This window comes from Linepithema humile, chromosome 6 (genome assembly GCF_040581485.1).
Source record: "Linepithema humile isolate Giens D197 chromosome 6, Lhum_UNIL_v1.0, whole genome shotgun sequence".
Classification (NCBI taxonomy): Eukaryota; Metazoa; Arthropoda; class Insecta; order Hymenoptera; family Formicidae; genus Linepithema; species Linepithema humile.
Window position 1 is genome coordinate 4,656,259 of NC_090133.1, and position 17,474 is coordinate 4,673,732.

Consider the following 17,474-nt stretch of genomic DNA (forward strand, 5'->3'; position numbering starts at 1 on the left):
TCATTAGATATAGATGTACAAATTTATATTTAATTCAATTGCAGTAGCACTGAAAAACATTATTAAATGCAGTATTTAAGGAATACAAATAAGAAATATTGTCAAGAAACTAATCTATTTTACGAAAAAAAAATGCTTTTTATCTTTCAAGACGAGATAGAGAGATACAAAGTGCGTAAAAGTCATAAAATTATATCTTTAATTGATGGCGCTATCCTGTATTTATTGCTTATTTTGCATTTTTATTTTTATCGATGTGTTATGCTCATTGCTTGTGAAGTAAATTGATAAATTTAAAAATCGATTGAAAACGTATTCATCTCAATGTATCGTCATCTCAATATCATCGTTTAAGATATTAAAATGAACCTATGTTGTAATCGCATGTTGTATTCCAAATTTAATTTTTATCGCATATTTTATCTAACTGCAGATAAGAAATCTGTAGAACAATTTGAGGTTTTTTCTTCTGTTTAATCTTATGCTAATTTTATTTCTCGATTTATTACAAAGGCTAACTATATAAGAAATAATTGCTGCTTCTATGCAAATGATATTATTTGCTTTTAAGCAACTAGAAATTATTCAAGTTTTAAACACAAAACTAAAAATATAGTTAAATTGGAATACCATTTTATTCCTTTCCTTTTTCTATGCGATGGCATATGAATTGAATATATTTTTTAGTTTTTTTGTCAACATTTTATTAATAAATATCAAAGTGACAAGTATCATGTTATTACAAAAATAGTCTTCAATAAGATTTAAACAAAATATAATATTTCTTTAATAATTAAGTGTTTATATTGCGAACAGAAATATCTCTCTTTGAAATTTACTAACAGCTCGTCTGCAAAATAGAATTTTATTTTTATTTATTATTTGAATATAGAAAAAAAAATATACATTTATTTATTGCTTTTTTAACATACAAATGTTATGTAACGAAATGTACACATATGCTGTTTTGCCATTTTATATTTGTGTATGTGTATGTATATAGGATTGAGATAATTGTAAATAAAGTTATGCAATCCATCAATTCTTCAATATACTCTTGTATTTAGTTACAAAGTTACGCTTTTTCTTATCATATATATATATATATATATATCTACAAACTTACATGCAATTAAATTGAAGTAGCATTGAAAAACAGAATTAAAAGTTGTATTTAAGAAATAAAAATGAGGAAAATGTGTAAATGGAAGAAAGTTAAGAAATAATTTTTGCAATAAAAATTGTTTTTTTTATTAATATTTTTATTTTTTATTTATTTAATAAAATTAATAAAAATATTAATAAAAATATTTATAAGTATTAATAAAAACTTTTATTAATATTATTATATATATATATATTATTATTATTTTATTTATTTTTATTAATACATTATTCTACAAATTATCAAAGTATTGTTATAATGATATGATATCTTGAATTGTAAGATAAAATAACAATTTTTTAAAATATATTAAGGTTTCATGGTGTCATCCTATTTTATATTTGACATATAAATTAAATATAACTATAGAAAATTGATATTTTTGTTTCATGTATATTTAAAATATTCAAAATAAATAAATATAATATTATTCCTTATTTTTTCGCAAACATGAAGAATATATATATCAGCTGCAAAATAATTTTTTGCAACTCTTTATTCTTCATTTTTAAATTTTAAAAATTTATAAAAAAAAGGCTGAATTTAAACATTCAAATGTAAAGAAGCTTTTTTGTTTTACGCGGAAAAAAGATAGTTATAGTTTGTTGAGGTATTTTTTACGAAGACAGAAGCATTGATTTAATAATGGCTCGTAAATATTGTTAATTGCGACAGAAACTAACAAAATTTTTATTGAATCTACTGCTTTACGTGATAATCCTGATAATTGCAACATTAAAAACTAAACTAATTTTATTTAAAAAACCACTTATTGCCTTGCATGGTATGCCATTATCATATACACCATATCCATTTTTATGGCATCTTAAATAATTAATAATTTGTAGAGACTATTTTAAATATAATTCTATAACCCTTTTTAAAGTAAATATTATTACATATACGTGTTCTAAATTCTATATCCATTTGTCAAGAATTACACGACAGGAATCAACGATTTCCTCATTCGCAATTTTAACCAGAAACCACCTTCCACCATCATGACCATTGTTTTCTTATCAAAAACGAGAGGATTTCTGGTTTTAATGTCTAGTTCCAGATCACAATGCCATAATAAATGAAACAGCATAATTTTTGCTTCCATTAGAGCAAATCTGTTGCCTATACAGAGCCTAGGCCCGATACCGAATGGAATGTAAACCGAATTATCCACTTTGCCATTTAGAAACCTATCTGGATCGAACTTTTCTGGTTCAGGATAATACTTAGAATCATGATGCAGAGCGTAAATAGGAAACCAAACATTATCTCCCGGTTTAAGGGTTAACGGTTCGCTATCTGGAGTCGCCGGTGGCAATACGAATTCTTTGACGCAAATTCTATCGGTAGAAAATGATGGAGGATAAAATCTCAGAGTTTCGTTCACAACGGCATCTAAATACTTCATGCCGTTGATTGCCTCGTATGTAGGTTTGCCGTTGGTCACCTTGAGAACATCGTCGATCTCCTCTCTCAACTTCCTCTGTACATCAGGATTGACGGTAATTTCGTGTGCCATAAAACACATAGTTTTTGTCACAGTCTCAAATCCAGCCGAAAAAAAGATGAATGCCTGAGCTGTCATCTCGTTGATATCGAACGTAGCGCCATGGTTCTTGTTTCTAGTCTCCATCATTAATTGAATCATGTCTGGTCGAACAATCCCCTGTTCGTCTCTAGCCTTCACTGTGCTAGTGACAACGCCCTTGAAGAATTTATCCACCTTTGCGCTAAACATTCTCAGTTTAAATAACTTTGCAATTTTTGGAAAGTTTCTATGCATGAGAAATGCAAAAAGCATGCGAGGGCTATTAAAGTTTATAACTTCCTTGCCGAGCAAAAAGAAATCATTATTTGGATACTTGAACGAGTCCACATTGATACCAAAAGCGCACGTGGCAACCACGTCATTGGCATATCTTGACAGTATGTCCAGCATGTCGTACGTTTTGCCGGTCTTACCAGATTCAATCGTTAGAAAATCAATAAAATTTTTAGCGCAGTGACACATCAATTCAAACATCATTTTCATTTTACTGGACGTGAAACTAGGACTAAGGAGCTTTCGCATCTCGCGCCAGTGATCGCCCCGCATGCCGAGTAGATTCCTACCGGCCATCGGTTCGATGTCTTCATTCACGACGTTACGACGATCGCAAAAGCTGTCGAAATTTTTAATGGCGATCATATTGATAAGATCCGGATCACGGATTATGTAAGTTGGCGTCGTAAATTCGTAGAAACAATAATATTTTGCATCACAGAATTGATTGTACATATTTCTCAAACTGTGTGGTGCAGATTCACGTTGGAAAATTAGCGATGCCATGTTGCCCAATAACGGAATCGGTCGGGTATGTGGAATCTTCAGCCGCTTGTAGTGAAATAACTTGCTTAGAACAAAGTAGTATAGACAAATACCTGCAGTGAGGATAGTCAGAAGCAAGGTTGAAGTTTCCATTATGAATATATTATACTTTCGATATTGATTATGTGATAAAGAAACTGCTGGTTGCTGATTGTAGTCAGTTTTTCTTGAAATCGACGAAACAATTTCCAAATTTTATTGTACAATTAATATCGTGTTAAAACGTACGTATTTGATTGTATACTAATTTTGTGAATTGTTGGCAGAATTTCTGTGCAATCTAAAAATAACTTTAACAATAAAATGTTTACGAAAAATTGATATCGTACTGACTCAGTATATTTCCGATTAGCCAGACGAACACGTCGCGTATCTTTCAACTGACTGAACGCTTCTCATCCAAGGCGAGATCAGCTACTACACGCGTGCTCCAACAGCAGCGCTGTAATGACTTCATCATTCCTCCAACAGTAGCACTATAATTAGCTTATTGTGAACATGACACATATTTTCATTATACGTATGAGTGTATCATGTTCGTTGCACGTGAATGCTATAATGAATACTTAAAGATTAATTGACCAAGTGTAAACCGCGATTTATGCGCAACATCGGGCAACATTATTATTTATTATTCTTAATAGCATAATACAATAACAATATATATATACGTTCAATTATTTTTATTGTGCATTTATATATTTGATTCTAATTTATAAATAACTAATGCATGATTTCAAATTGTGTTTATTTCTCCAAATATTATCTTTGATTCACATTTCGATTCATATATAAAAATAGAATCAAATCGAAATAAAGTCTATTTTTTTGTATAATAATATAAACTTTTTATTTGTATTTATATTTCATTCATAAATATCTATATGACAAAGATGTTAATGCAATATGTAATAAAAATGTAGTATTTAGAAAAAATCTATATGAGGTATAAGGGAGTAATTTTTCCTTTGTAATTAAGTAATTACGTAGCACTAAAAGAATATTTGTCATAATAGACATAATAGAGTAGAAAATTTAATAGAGATTTATCTGTTGAATACAGTAACTTTTTAAAATAATTTTATTACAAAAAAATTTGACTATATTTTAATTTTATTGCATTAATATATAAATGTTAATTAATTAAAAAAACATTCGTGCTGTTTTATTATTTTACTTTATCATATATTTATTCAAGATTAAAATATTTGTGTGAAACTTTTTATAAACATTTTATAAAGTAGCGCAATATATCACATGCGCAATTTTCAATTCAGTTACAAAATAATGCTATACATTATATGGACGTAAGAATTTACATAGTTTTGTTTGAATTGATATAGTATAGAATACATTATCATATGTTATAAATGTTTTAAATTTTTTGTCCATTCGACAAGCATTACTCGGTAGAAACCGACGACTTCCTCGCCCGCACTTTTAACCAGAAACCATTTTCCGACGTCATGGCGAGCGCTTTTTTATCCAGAACGATAGGATTTCTGGTCTTAGCGTCAGGTTCAAGATTGCAATGCCATAACATATAAAACAGCATAATTTTTGCTTCCATTAGGGCAAATCTGTTACCTATGCAGTTCCTAGGACCGATACCGAATGTCAAGTAAACGGAATTATCCACTTCGCCATTCAGGAACCTATCTGGATCAAATTTCTTCGGCTGAGAATAATACTGCGAATCGTGATGCAGAGCGTAAACCGGAAACCAAATATTATCTCCCGGCTTAAGTGTGATCGGTTTTTCATCCGGTGTTACTGGTGGCAATTCGAATTCCTTAACGCATACTCTATCGGCAAAAACCGCTGGAGGATAAAGTCTCAGAGTTTCGTTCACAACGGCATCTAAATACTTCATGCCGTTGATAGCCTCGTATGTGGGTTTGTTATTGGTTTCTCTGAGAACATCTTCGATTTCTTCTCTCAACTTGCTCTGTATGTCAGGATTAACAGCGACTTCATGTACCGCAAAGCACATTGCTTTTGACACGGTATCAAATCCAGCCAAAAAAAAAACGAATGCTTGAGCGGTCATCTCGTCGATGTCAAATATTGGTCCATGGTCATTATTTCTAGCTTCCATCATCAATTGAATCATGTCCGGACGAACAATCCCTTGCTCGTCCCTGGCTTTCACTGTACTAGTGACAACATCCTTAAAAAATTTGTCCACTTCTGTGCTGAAGATTCTTATTCTAAAGAAATTTGCAATTTTTGGAAAGTTTCTATGCATGAGAAATGCGAACATTACTCGAGGACTAGCAAAATTCATAGCTTTCTTGCCGAGCAGATAAAATTCATTATTCGGATGCTTGAAAGAATCCACACTGATACCAAAAGCGCACGTAGCAACCACATCATTAGAATATCTGGGCATCATATCTTCCATGTCGTATGTCTTGCCCGTGTTTCCAGATTCAGCAATTAAAAAATCGGTGAAGTTCTTTGCGCACTGACACATTAGTTCGAACATTGCTTTCATTTTACTGGACGTGAAGCTCGGACTAAGAAGCTTCCGCATTTCACGCCAGTGATCGCCCCGCAGAGCGAATAAATTTCTGCTGGCCATTGGTTCAAGCTCCTCGTTAATAAAGCCCTTATGATCACAAAAATAATCGAAGTTTTTAATGGCGATTGAATTGATCAGGTTCGGATCACGGATCACGTATATCGGCTGCATAAATTCGAAAAAACCGAAATACTTTGTGTCAGGAAATAAATTGTAGATGTTGAGTAAGTTGTCCGCCATGGTTACACGTCGTAAAATGAAGGGTGCCATGTTACCCAATAACGGAATTGGCCGAAAATGCGGAATTTTCAGTCGTTCAAAATAAGATAGCTTGCTTAGAACAAAATAATATAAACAAACAACCGCCGTGAGAACAATCAGAAGTAAAGTTGAAAATTCCATAATTTCTGGATTGATTACGTAACTAAGAAATTACTGATGTCCAGCTGTTGCTAGTTTTTTTTGGAATCGGCGAAACAATTTCTAAATATTATTGTTCAGTTAATATCAATATCACACATGAAGACATACGTAGTTAATAGCACACAAATTAGAAAAGACTTTGATAGATGTTATTTGATAGAAATCACAATGTACAGTGACTCGCTATATTTTTGATAAGCGAAACAAACACTTCGCGCGTCTTTCAATGACTGAACGTTGCTCGTTCAAGGCGAGATTAATAACATTATCAAGTGCAGATTACGTCATGTCTAGAACACCGGCGCCATTAACTTATTGCGACTATGATATGCATTGTTATATCATACTTATAGCATACGTGAAAGGTATTGTCTAAAAACCGATCATAAATCTCTATCTGCGTAATTTTCATCATCGTTTACATCATCGTTTAATATTTTTTAATAAGACAATATAGCTGTAACAAATATTTCATTCTAAATTCAATCATTTGTATTGTGTATTTATATATTTGATCTAATTCATAAATAACTATTCATAAATAAATAATAAATAATACAGGATTTTAAACTTTGTTTATTTTTCCAAATCTTATCTTTGATTTATCTTTGATTTCAATCAATGACAAAGGATTACTATAAAAGAAACAACTGTTTATTTAACAAAATTAAGATATTATTTTAATATAATTAATTTCTTTATATATGAATGACATACATTGTTCAAATACAAATAATATAAAATTCTGAAGTTATATATATAATAGAATACTAAAAATAGAATCAAATCGAAATAAAGTCTACTTATGCATAAGATATATATTTTTTCTATTGGCATTAATATTTTATTTATAAATATCTATATGACAAAGATGTTAATGCAGTATAATAATGAAAGTAAGATAGAAAAAATCTATATTAGATATAAAGGAATAATTTTTTTTCTGTAATTAAGTGATTACGTAGCACTAAAAGAATATTTGTCATAATAAATATAATAGAGTAGAAAATTAAATAAACAATTTAGCTGTTGAATACAGTAACTCTTTTTAATTTTATTACAAAAAATTTGACTATATTTTTATTTCATCACATTAATATATAAATGTTAATTAATTAGAAGAACATTTGTGCCGCTTCATTACTTTATATTTATTCAACATTAAAATATTTGTGACACTCACTGTATAAAGTAGTGCAAAATATCACATGCATTTTTAAATTCAGTTGCAAAATAATGCTTTACATTATATGGACGTAAGAATTTATACGGTTTTGTTTGAATTGATGTAGTATAGAATACATTATCATATGTTATAAATGTTTTAAATTTTTTGTCCATTCAACAAGCATTACTTGGTAGAAATCGATGACTTCCTCGCCCGCACTTTTAACCAAAGACCATTTTCCGACGTCATAGCAAACGATTTTTTTTCCAGAACGATAGGATTTCTGGTTTTAGCGTCAGGTTCAAGATCGCAATGCCATAATAAATAAAATAGCATAATTTTTGCTTCCATTAGGGCAAATCTGTTACCTATGCAGATCCTAGGACCGATACCAAATGTCAAGTAAACGGAATTATCCACTTCGCCGTTCAGGAACCTGTCTGGATCAAATTTCTTCGGCTGAGAATAATACTGCGAATCGTGATGCAGAGCGTAAGTCGGCAACCAAATATTATCTCCCGGCTTAAGTGTGGTCGGTTTTCCATCCGATGTTGCTGGAGGCAATTCGAATTCCTTAACGCACAATCTATCGAGAAAAATCACTGGAGGATAAAGTCTCAGAGTTTCATTCACAACGGCATCTAAATACTTCATGCCGTTGATAGCCTCGTATGTGGGTTTGTTATTGGTTTCCCTGAGAACATCTTCGATTTCTTCTCTCAACTTGCTCTGTATATCAAGATTAACAGCGACTTCGTGCACCGCAAAGCACATTGCTTTTGACACGGTATCAAATCCAGCCAGGAAAAAAACGAATGCTTGAGCGGTCATCTCGTTGATATCGAATGCTGGTCCATGGTTCTTGTTTCTAGTTTCCATCATCAATTGAATCATGTCCGATCGAACAATCCCTTGCTCGTCCCTGGCCTTCACTGTACTGGTGACAACATTCTTAAAGAAATTGTCTACTTCTGCGCTGAACATTCTTATTCTAAAAAAATTTGCAATTTTTGGAAAGTTTCTATGCATGAGAAATGCGAACATTACTCGAGGACTAGCAAAATTCATAGCTTTCTTGCCGAGCAGATAGAATTCATTATTCGGATGCTTGAAAGAATCCACACTGATACCAAAAGCGCACGTGGCAACCACATCATTAGAGTATCTGGGCAGTATGTCCTGCATGTCGTATGTCTTGCCGGTGTTTCCAGATTCAGCAATTAAAAAATTAGTGAAGTTCTTTGCGCACTGACATATCAGTTCAAACATCGTTTTCATTTTGCTGGACGTAAAGCTCGGACTAAGAAGCTTCCGCATTTCGCGCCACAATGATCGCCCCGCAGACCGAATAAATTTCTGCTGGCCATTGGTTCAAGCTTCTCGTTTACAAAGTTATTATGATCACAGAAATAATCAAAATTTTTAATGGCGATTGAATTGATCAGATCCGGATCACGGATCACGTATCTCGGGCTCATAAATTCGAAAAAACCAAAATACTTTGCGTCAGCGAATGAATTGTATGTGTTGAGTAAATTGTCCGCCATGGTTACACGTTGTAAAATGAGGGGTAGCATGTTACCCAATAACGGAATTGGCCGTAAGTGCGGAATTTTTAGTCGTTCAAAGTAAGATAGCTTGCTTAGAACAAAATAATATAGACAAGCAACCGCCGTGAAAACAGTCAAAAGCAAAGTAGAAAATTCCATAATTTCCGGATTAATTACGTGATAAAAAAATTAATGATGTCCAGCTGTTGCTAGTTTTTTTTTAAATTGGCGAAAGAGTTTCCAAACACTTTTCTTTAGTTAGTATCAATATTATATGAAGATATACGTAGTTGATAGTGCACTAATTTACTGAATTATTATTAGATTTTCTTTGTAAATCAAAAAAAACTTTGATGGTAGATTATGTTTGTTAGAAGTTAATGCGCAATGACTCGTTATATTCTGAATCAGTGAAACAAACACTTTGCGCGTTTTTCAGTCACTGAAAGTTTTTATTTTAGGGCGAGATTTATAACATGAAGTGCAGATTATGTAATCTCTTAAATATAGCTTACTGCGAACATGATATACGTTGTTATCAGTAAATGATATTACATTATTGCTTGCGTGAAAGATATTGCCTAACAGTCCGATTATAAATCTCAATCTGCGTAATTTTCTGTTTAGTAACTATTGTTTAATATTCTTTAATAAGACAGTGTACCAGTAACAAATGTTTTGTTCTAAATTGAATTACTTTCATTGTTTATATATATTTGATTCTAATTTATAAATAACTAATGCATGCTTCTGTTCATTTTTTCTAATATCATGTTTGATTCACATTTCGATTCATAACAATACTATAAAAGAAATTATTAATCTAATAAAATTATGAAATTATTTTAATAGAATTAATTTTTTTATATATGAGTGACTATACATTGTTTGAATAAAAATAATATACGATTATGTAAAGTGTTAATACAATATTAAAAATAGAATCAAATCGAAATAATGTCTATTTTTATATGGTGTAACTTTTTTTTATTGACATTAATATTTTATTCATAAATATCTATTTGACAAAGATGTCAATGCAATATGTTAATGAAAATGTAATGGATAGAAAGAAATAATATTTAGTATTGGAAAATAAGTTTTTTTGTAATCAAGTGATTACGTGAGCACTAAAATATGTATATATTGTTATAATAATAGAATAGAAAATTTAATAGAGATTTATCTGTTGACAGTCTTTCTTTTTAATTATCTACTTATTTACTTATCTAATTACAAAAAAATTTGACTATATTTTTAATTTATTACATTAATATATAAATGTTTTATTACATTAATGTATAAACGTTTTATTGTTTTATTATATTACTATATAATTAATTAAAAGAATATTTGCGCTGTTTTATTACTTTACATTCGTTCAAGGTTAAGATACTTGTGATACTTGTTACAAAGTGGCGCAATATATCACATGCGCATTTTTCAATACAGTTAGAAAATAATGCTTTACATTATATGGACGTAAAAATTTACGTGAAGGTTTAATTTGAATTGATATAGTATTGAATGCATTATTAAAAACAACTTAATAAATATCAGTAAAAGGTATGAGTAAATTACAAATAAATATTTTCTAATAAAAATTTTATTTTTACATAAATTTCTTTGATCGACACACGTATTTCTGAAGATTTTCAAAAGATTGTTTATACAATATTAAATAAAAAAATAATACAATATTTTACCGTAAAATAAAAATTGTAAATTTTTTTAAACATTTTAAGAAAATTTAGTTATAACATCATTTTTTATGTAATTTTTTCTTCACTTTTTTACGTTATATATTTTATAAAAAGATTTTACGAACATTTGAGTCTCAAGAGGCTCCTTTGTTTTACGCAAAAAAATATTAAAGAATTACAATATGTACAATCTTCTCGGATACTTTTTATGAAGAAAAAGCATTGATTTATTAACGGCTCAAAAATTTTAATAATTATAATATAAATTACACAAATACATTTTCATTGAATCTACTGTCCTACATGGCACTTTATTTAAATATATTCAGAATTTATCCTTTTAACATTTAATAAAATAAATATCCATATATATCCATTATACCCATTATACACACATCCTTTAATATCCACTTATAAGGTTTATTCTAAATATGACTTTAATTTATAAAGTAAACATTACATGCTATAAATGTTTCAAATTTTTTGTCCATTTGACAAGAATTTCTTGGTAGAAACCGACGACTTCCTCGCCCGCACTTTTAACCAGAAACCATTTTCCGACGTCATGGCAAGCGCTTTTTTATCCAGAACGATAGGATTTCTGGTCTTAGCGTCAGGTTCAAGATCACAATGCCATAACAAATAAAACAGCATAATTTTTGCTTCCATTAGAGCAAATCTGTTACCTATGCAGATCCTAGGACCGACACCGAATGGCAAGTACACTGAATTATCTACTTCGCCATTCAGGAACCTGTCTGGATCAAATTTCTCTGGCTGAGAATAATACTTGGAATCGTGATGCAGAGCGTAAGTCGGGAATAAAATGCTATCTCCCGGCTTAAGTGTGATCGGTTTTCCATCCGGTGTCGCTGGTGGCAATTCGAATTCCTTGACGCATACTCTATCGATGAAAATCGCTGGAGGATAAATTCTCATGATTTCGTTCACAATAGCATCCATGTATTTCATGTTGTTGATAGCCTCGTATGTGGGTTTGTTATCGGTTTCCCTGAGAACATCTTCGATTTCTTCTCTCAACTTGTTCTGTATGTCAGCATTAACAGCGACCTCGTGTACAGCAAAGCACATAGCTCTTGATACTGTATCAAATCCGCCCAAGAAAAAAACAAATGCTTGAGCGGTCATCTCGTTAATATCGAATGTTGGTCCATGGTTCTTGTTTCTAGTTTCCATCATCAATTGAATCATGTCCGGTCGAACAATCCCTTGCTCGTCCCTGGCCTTCACTGTACTGGTGACAACATTCTTAAAGAAATTGTCCACTTCTGCGCTGAACATCCTTATTCTGAAGAAATTTGCAATTTTTGGAAAGTTTCTATGCATGAGAAATGCAAACATTACTCGAGGACTAGCAAAATTCATAGCTTTCTTGCCGAGCAGATAAAATTCATTATTCGGATGCTTGAAAGAATCCACACTGATACCAAAAGCGCACGTGGCAACCACATCATTAGAGTATCTAGGCAGTATGTCCTGCATGTTGTATGTCTTGCCGATGTTTCCAGATTCAGCAATTAAAAAATCAGTGAAGTTCTTTGCGCACTGACACATCAGTTCAAACATCATTTTCATTTTGCTGGACGTGAAGCTCGGACTAAGAAGCTTTCGCATTTCGCGCCAATGATCGCCCCGTAGACCAAATAAATTTTTGCTGGCCATTGGTTCAAGCTCCTCGTTTACAAAGTTGATATGATCACAGAAATAATCGAAATTTTTAATGGCGAGTGAATTGATCAGATCCGGATCACGGATCACGTATTTCGGTTGCATAAATTCGAAAAAACCAAAATACTTTGCGTCATTGAATAAATTGTAGATGTTGAGTAAGTTGTCCGCCATGGTTACACGTCGTAAAATGCAGGGTGCCATGTTACCCAGTAACGGAATTGGCCGTACATGCGGAATTTTTAATTGTTCGAAGTAAGATAACTTGCTTAGAACAAAATAATATAGACAAGCACCCGCCGTGAGAACAGTCAAAAGCAAAGTAGAAAATTCCATAATTACCAAATTAATTATGTGGTAAGGAAATTACTGGTATCCAGCTGTCGCTAGTTCTTTTTGGAATCGGCGAAACAATTTCCAATTACTATTGTTCAGTTAACATCAATATCACATAAAGACATATGTAGTTCATAGCACACAAGTTATTGAATTGTTGTTATATTTTCTTCGTAAATTAGAAAGAACTTTGATGATAGATTTTGTCTGTTGGAAGTCGCAATATGCAGTGATGCACTGTATTTTTGATCAACGAACACTGCATGTTTTTCAATGACTGAACGTTCTTCGGCCAAGGCGAGACTAATAACTTCATGCAGATTACGTCATCTCTTAAACAGCGGCGATATTAGCTTATTGCCAACAGGATATACGTTGTTATCAATGTATGAAGGATATTGTCTGAAAGACTGATCATTAATCTTGATCTGCGCAAATTTCGATTTCGTAACATTATCGTTTAATATTCTTTAATATGAAAATGTAGCAGTAACAAATGTTTTGTTCTAAATTCAATTATTTTAATTGCCATCTGTTTCTAATTTACAGATAAATAGTGATTTTTTAAAATTCTTTTTATTTTGTCTAGTATTATATTTATCCACTTTTTTATTTATGAAGAAAATCTGTATACTAATTCTGTATACTAATTAGCTATTCTAATTAAAATAATAATAAATGAATCTGCATGATGTTAAGCTCGCCTTGATCGAGCAACGTTCAGTCATTGAAAGATGAATGCATAAAAAGTGATTGCAGTGTTCGTTTCACTGATAAAAAATATAGCAAGTCACTGCACATTGTGACTTCTAAAAAAAAGTCTATCATCAAAGTTATTTTTTTATGTGCAATTACAGAGCGTTGAAATAATCATGATACAAGATTTTAAAGTTATAATAGATATAAAGAAATAATTTCAACTGATTAAAGTTTGGAACGTTCCTAGAGCGATTTTTTAAAAATGATTTGTCGCTCTTCTCCTTTTGCAGGGAGAAAGTTTCGAGATTAACAAACAAAGTACAAAAGAGACCGATCCGATGCATGCGTCGGAAGACACCCTAATACCCGAAAAACCACCCCCAAAATCACTTAAACAATTCTCGCCAAGGTAAGAATGATTTGTCGCTCTTCTCCTTCTGTACAGAGAAAGAAACATGCATGAGCGTCTAACGGCAGTACTCGGTCAAAAAAAATCGCACAGCATTCACTAAAAAAGCAAATTGTTGAGAATTGTATGAGCTTTAACGTCGTGGAATCGATTTTTGACAAAAAAAATTTTTCTGGTTCATGCACGTTGCCCAATTTGGGGAAATTTTTTTCATTTCCGGACTGGTCCGTTCAATGGAGGATAACTCAGTTAAAAATGATAATACGGGAGTTTTCTTCGAAGAATCAGAAACTAGAAGATTTAAGCTTCAAAACACTTTTTTTAAATATTTTTTTTGTCCATTTTTCGCGGAGATACAGCCGCTCAAAAACATCCAAAAATCGACCCGAAATTTTCTATCCCTTAATTTTGACGCGTAGTGTATATTTACTAAAATTAAGAAAATTTTTTTTTTAGTGTGGGTAAGGAGGATTGGAAGGGTATCAGGCACAAGTCAGAGATTTATATTGTACAAAATACCATATATTTTTGCATAATAAACCTATATATACAATATATAATATACAATATATATACAATAGTTTCTAGTTGCTTCTGTAAATATTGCGCGACAAATCTGCCTTGTTTCGAAGTTACTCTTTCGAATGCAGGCACGATTTTACACCTGCATCACAACGGATCAGCGGCATAGCAAAAAAAACGCATTAACACTAAGTATTTTTCAAAAATATTTTTTAAACTGTTTTCAGAGAAGCAACAAGAGCAATAACCGCAATAACGACGCCGGCGATATAAATCTGGTTTCACTCGGGGGTACGTCGCGACGACGTTTGTTTAAGAGTCATCATTCCCGGAATCAATCTTCATCTCGTTCACTGCCAACCTCAAGAAACGCTCAAGTAGAAACTCCAATTACTCGTAAGTTAATCTACTGCGAGATAAGATTTAATTCAGTAGAATTTTTTTTTCATAAATTATATCCTAATAAAATTAAAAACATACTTTCGGGCGACGGGAGATTACGACAGCTTTAAAATTTTCTTTGCAAAACTCAGCACGATTTTTTTTCTTCAATAGTTTTCTCCGTTGGCGTGAACATTCTCCTTTTAGGCTGTAGTATTAGATTTCATGTTTAACGAAACTAAAAAGGTACACTTCTATCGAGTATACGAAACAAATTTCTTTTTTTTTTTTATGTTTCTAAACACACATAAAAGCTATACATAGAATCTGTTTTTCACTTTGCAGTTATTGTATCTGTTCGAAATATCGAAGCCACTAAATTGAAGTGCAAGAAGATCACTATAAAGCTCGTACTAATTAGCGTGGCCTTCATAGTTCTTAATGTACCGAGGTGAGTATCTCCTTTACATCTTTTCCATTCCTTATGTATTTTTCCATTTGGATTTTCCTACAGTACTGGATTATTTCGATTCACACAACGCACTTGAGCGTGCAATATTTGTAGAGCTAAATCTCTGGTTAATGTGGTTTCAAATGTATACGGGTAACTGCATAATCTGCATAATTGAATCCGCTTATAATGGTAAATGCGTATTGTTTCTTTGAAATCTATTAATATTATTCAGAAAATTGAATAATATGTTATGTACGCCAGAATAGGACTGTGCATTTTTAAAACACTACAAAAGCATTATATATAAGCGCAGAATTATAATGCTGATATTCATGCTCGAATAATAGTTTGTTTGATAATGGGAACACATTTGTGCTGATAATAATTAACTAAATAAATTCACATAAAATATTTATTATTTATTGCTTAGTTTACATTAAATAGTATACTTACTACATAAAGATAATAATGTGTAAGATAACAAAGTTTTAGAGATAATATTTTATGAATATTTTACTTTTCCGTGAAATTTAATACAGTAAGAAAAATCACTACGATAAAAATTTTTGCCGAATAATTATCCGCCGGATTTTTTTTTAATCAATTTTAAATTCCTGCAAAATATTTTTAAATCTGAAAGATTTTAAGAAAGTGATTGAACAAAAGTTACAAATAATTTACAACTCTTAATTTTTCCTAAATTTGATGAAGCAAGAAGTATTATCGTAATTTTTTAATTTTCTAATCTCATTGACACAATGCTCAGTAAAAATTTATTCTTGTTTCTTAACAAGTAATTGTTTCTTAACAAGATTACATTATAGCGCAAATTACAGTTTACGACAAGAATAAGAGAGTTAATTTTCTTAGCGGAGATTAAATTGTCAAGAAAATAGCGTTACGAGTCGAGTTATTATTCTGTTTCAGCTATGTAACTCGTGCGGCAGCATACTACTACACTGTGAAAACATTGGAACCACCAATATATTTGTGGCATATACAACAGTTATTTATGCTGTTGTATTACACAAATTTTAGTGTTAATTTCTTAATGTATTCTATGTGTAGTTCGAAATTCCGCCGTTGTCTAAAAAAAATGCTGCACAGAACACTAAGCAGGACAATGGAGTTTCTGCATACAGCTAGACAGTGGGTGTCTAACTGTATGTAACGGTTTTTATAATATTTTAAATTTTTAATTCTGTTAAAACCCAATCTAAATTTATGAATTAAATAATATTTCGACGTGAAAAGCAGATGAATGTGATTCTCACTCTTGAATTTTTACCATAATAAAAATTTGTCATTTTTAATTGTCGAATTAATAATGATCAATTTACTGTGTTTACATCACGTCATGTATTTTTAATTGAAAAAGATAGAGACTATAAATGATATATTTATATATTATGTTTATCGAATTGTTTTCTGAATATTTTCTTAATGCAAAAGTATATTGTTAAGAATCACGAACCTGATACTGCAAGCATAAACTTTGAGATCTACGCAGTTTACTCGTACTCATACAAGTCACAAATCCATCTGCGTCCATCACGATAACACGATATATATGGATAGAATAGACACGTAGATATAGTAGACATATATAGAGACATTTAGACATTTATTTTATTATCTAGAACCAAAACTGTCTTGTAAAAGTGAAAAAAAAAAACTATTTCTATTATATATCAATATGTCACTCGTTATGATGTTATCGATGTTATGATATCGATGTTATGATGTTATTGATGTTATTATGTTATCGATGTTATTATCATAACTCTTAACGAGATTTCAATTATATATGTCCACAAATGTATGTCTTTAAAAAAATAAATCTTTTTTTGGAAATAAATAAAAAAATAAATATGTATGTCTTTAAAAAAATAATTCTTCTTTTAAAAATAAATAAAAAAAATAAATAAAAAATAAATTTTAAAAAAATTAAAAAAAAATAAATAAAAAATAAATAAAAAAAAATTAATAAAAAGAAAAATCTTTAAAAAAAACAATGCAACAGATTATTTAAAAGTGAACATTTTACTATTTATACTGATATATAATAGAAAAATTAAATTAT

The 17,474-nt window shown here is 30.8% G+C and overlaps 4 protein-coding genes and 1 pseudogene across 4 annotated transcripts in view; all 5 read right to left on the reverse strand.

The window, feature by feature from the left end:
- Nucleotides 1-17,474, reverse strand: part of LOC105676984 (dynein axonemal heavy chain 1-like) — a 106,699-nt gene that overhangs the window by 50,300 nt on the left and 38,925 nt on the right. The window lies entirely within an intron of this gene.
- LOC105676978 (cytochrome P450 9e2-like) lies at nt 852-4,183 on the reverse strand. Its single transcript, XM_012375231.2, has one exon. It carries the CDS (start codon nt 3,624-3,626, stop codon nt 2,103-2,105), a length of 1,524 nt encoding a protein of 507 aa, XP_012230654.1. The 5' UTR covers nt 3,627-4,183; the 3' UTR covers nt 852-2,102.
- On the reverse strand, nt 4,697-6,695 carry LOC105676979 (cytochrome P450 9e2-like). The gene has a single exon (XM_012375232.2). The coding sequence runs from the start codon at nt 6,457-6,459 to the stop codon at nt 4,936-4,938; it is 1,524 nt and encodes a 507-aa protein (XP_012230655.2). The 5' UTR covers nt 6,460-6,695; the 3' UTR covers nt 4,697-4,935.
- LOC105676948 (cytochrome P450 9e2-like) lies at nt 6,585-10,642 on the reverse strand (annotated as a pseudogene).
- LOC105676977 (cytochrome P450 9e2-like) lies at nt 10,787-13,230 on the reverse strand. The gene has a single exon (XM_012375230.2). The coding sequence runs from the start codon at nt 12,924-12,926 to the stop codon at nt 11,376-11,378; it is 1,551 nt and encodes a 516-aa protein (XP_012230653.1). The 5' UTR covers nt 12,927-13,230; the 3' UTR covers nt 10,787-11,375.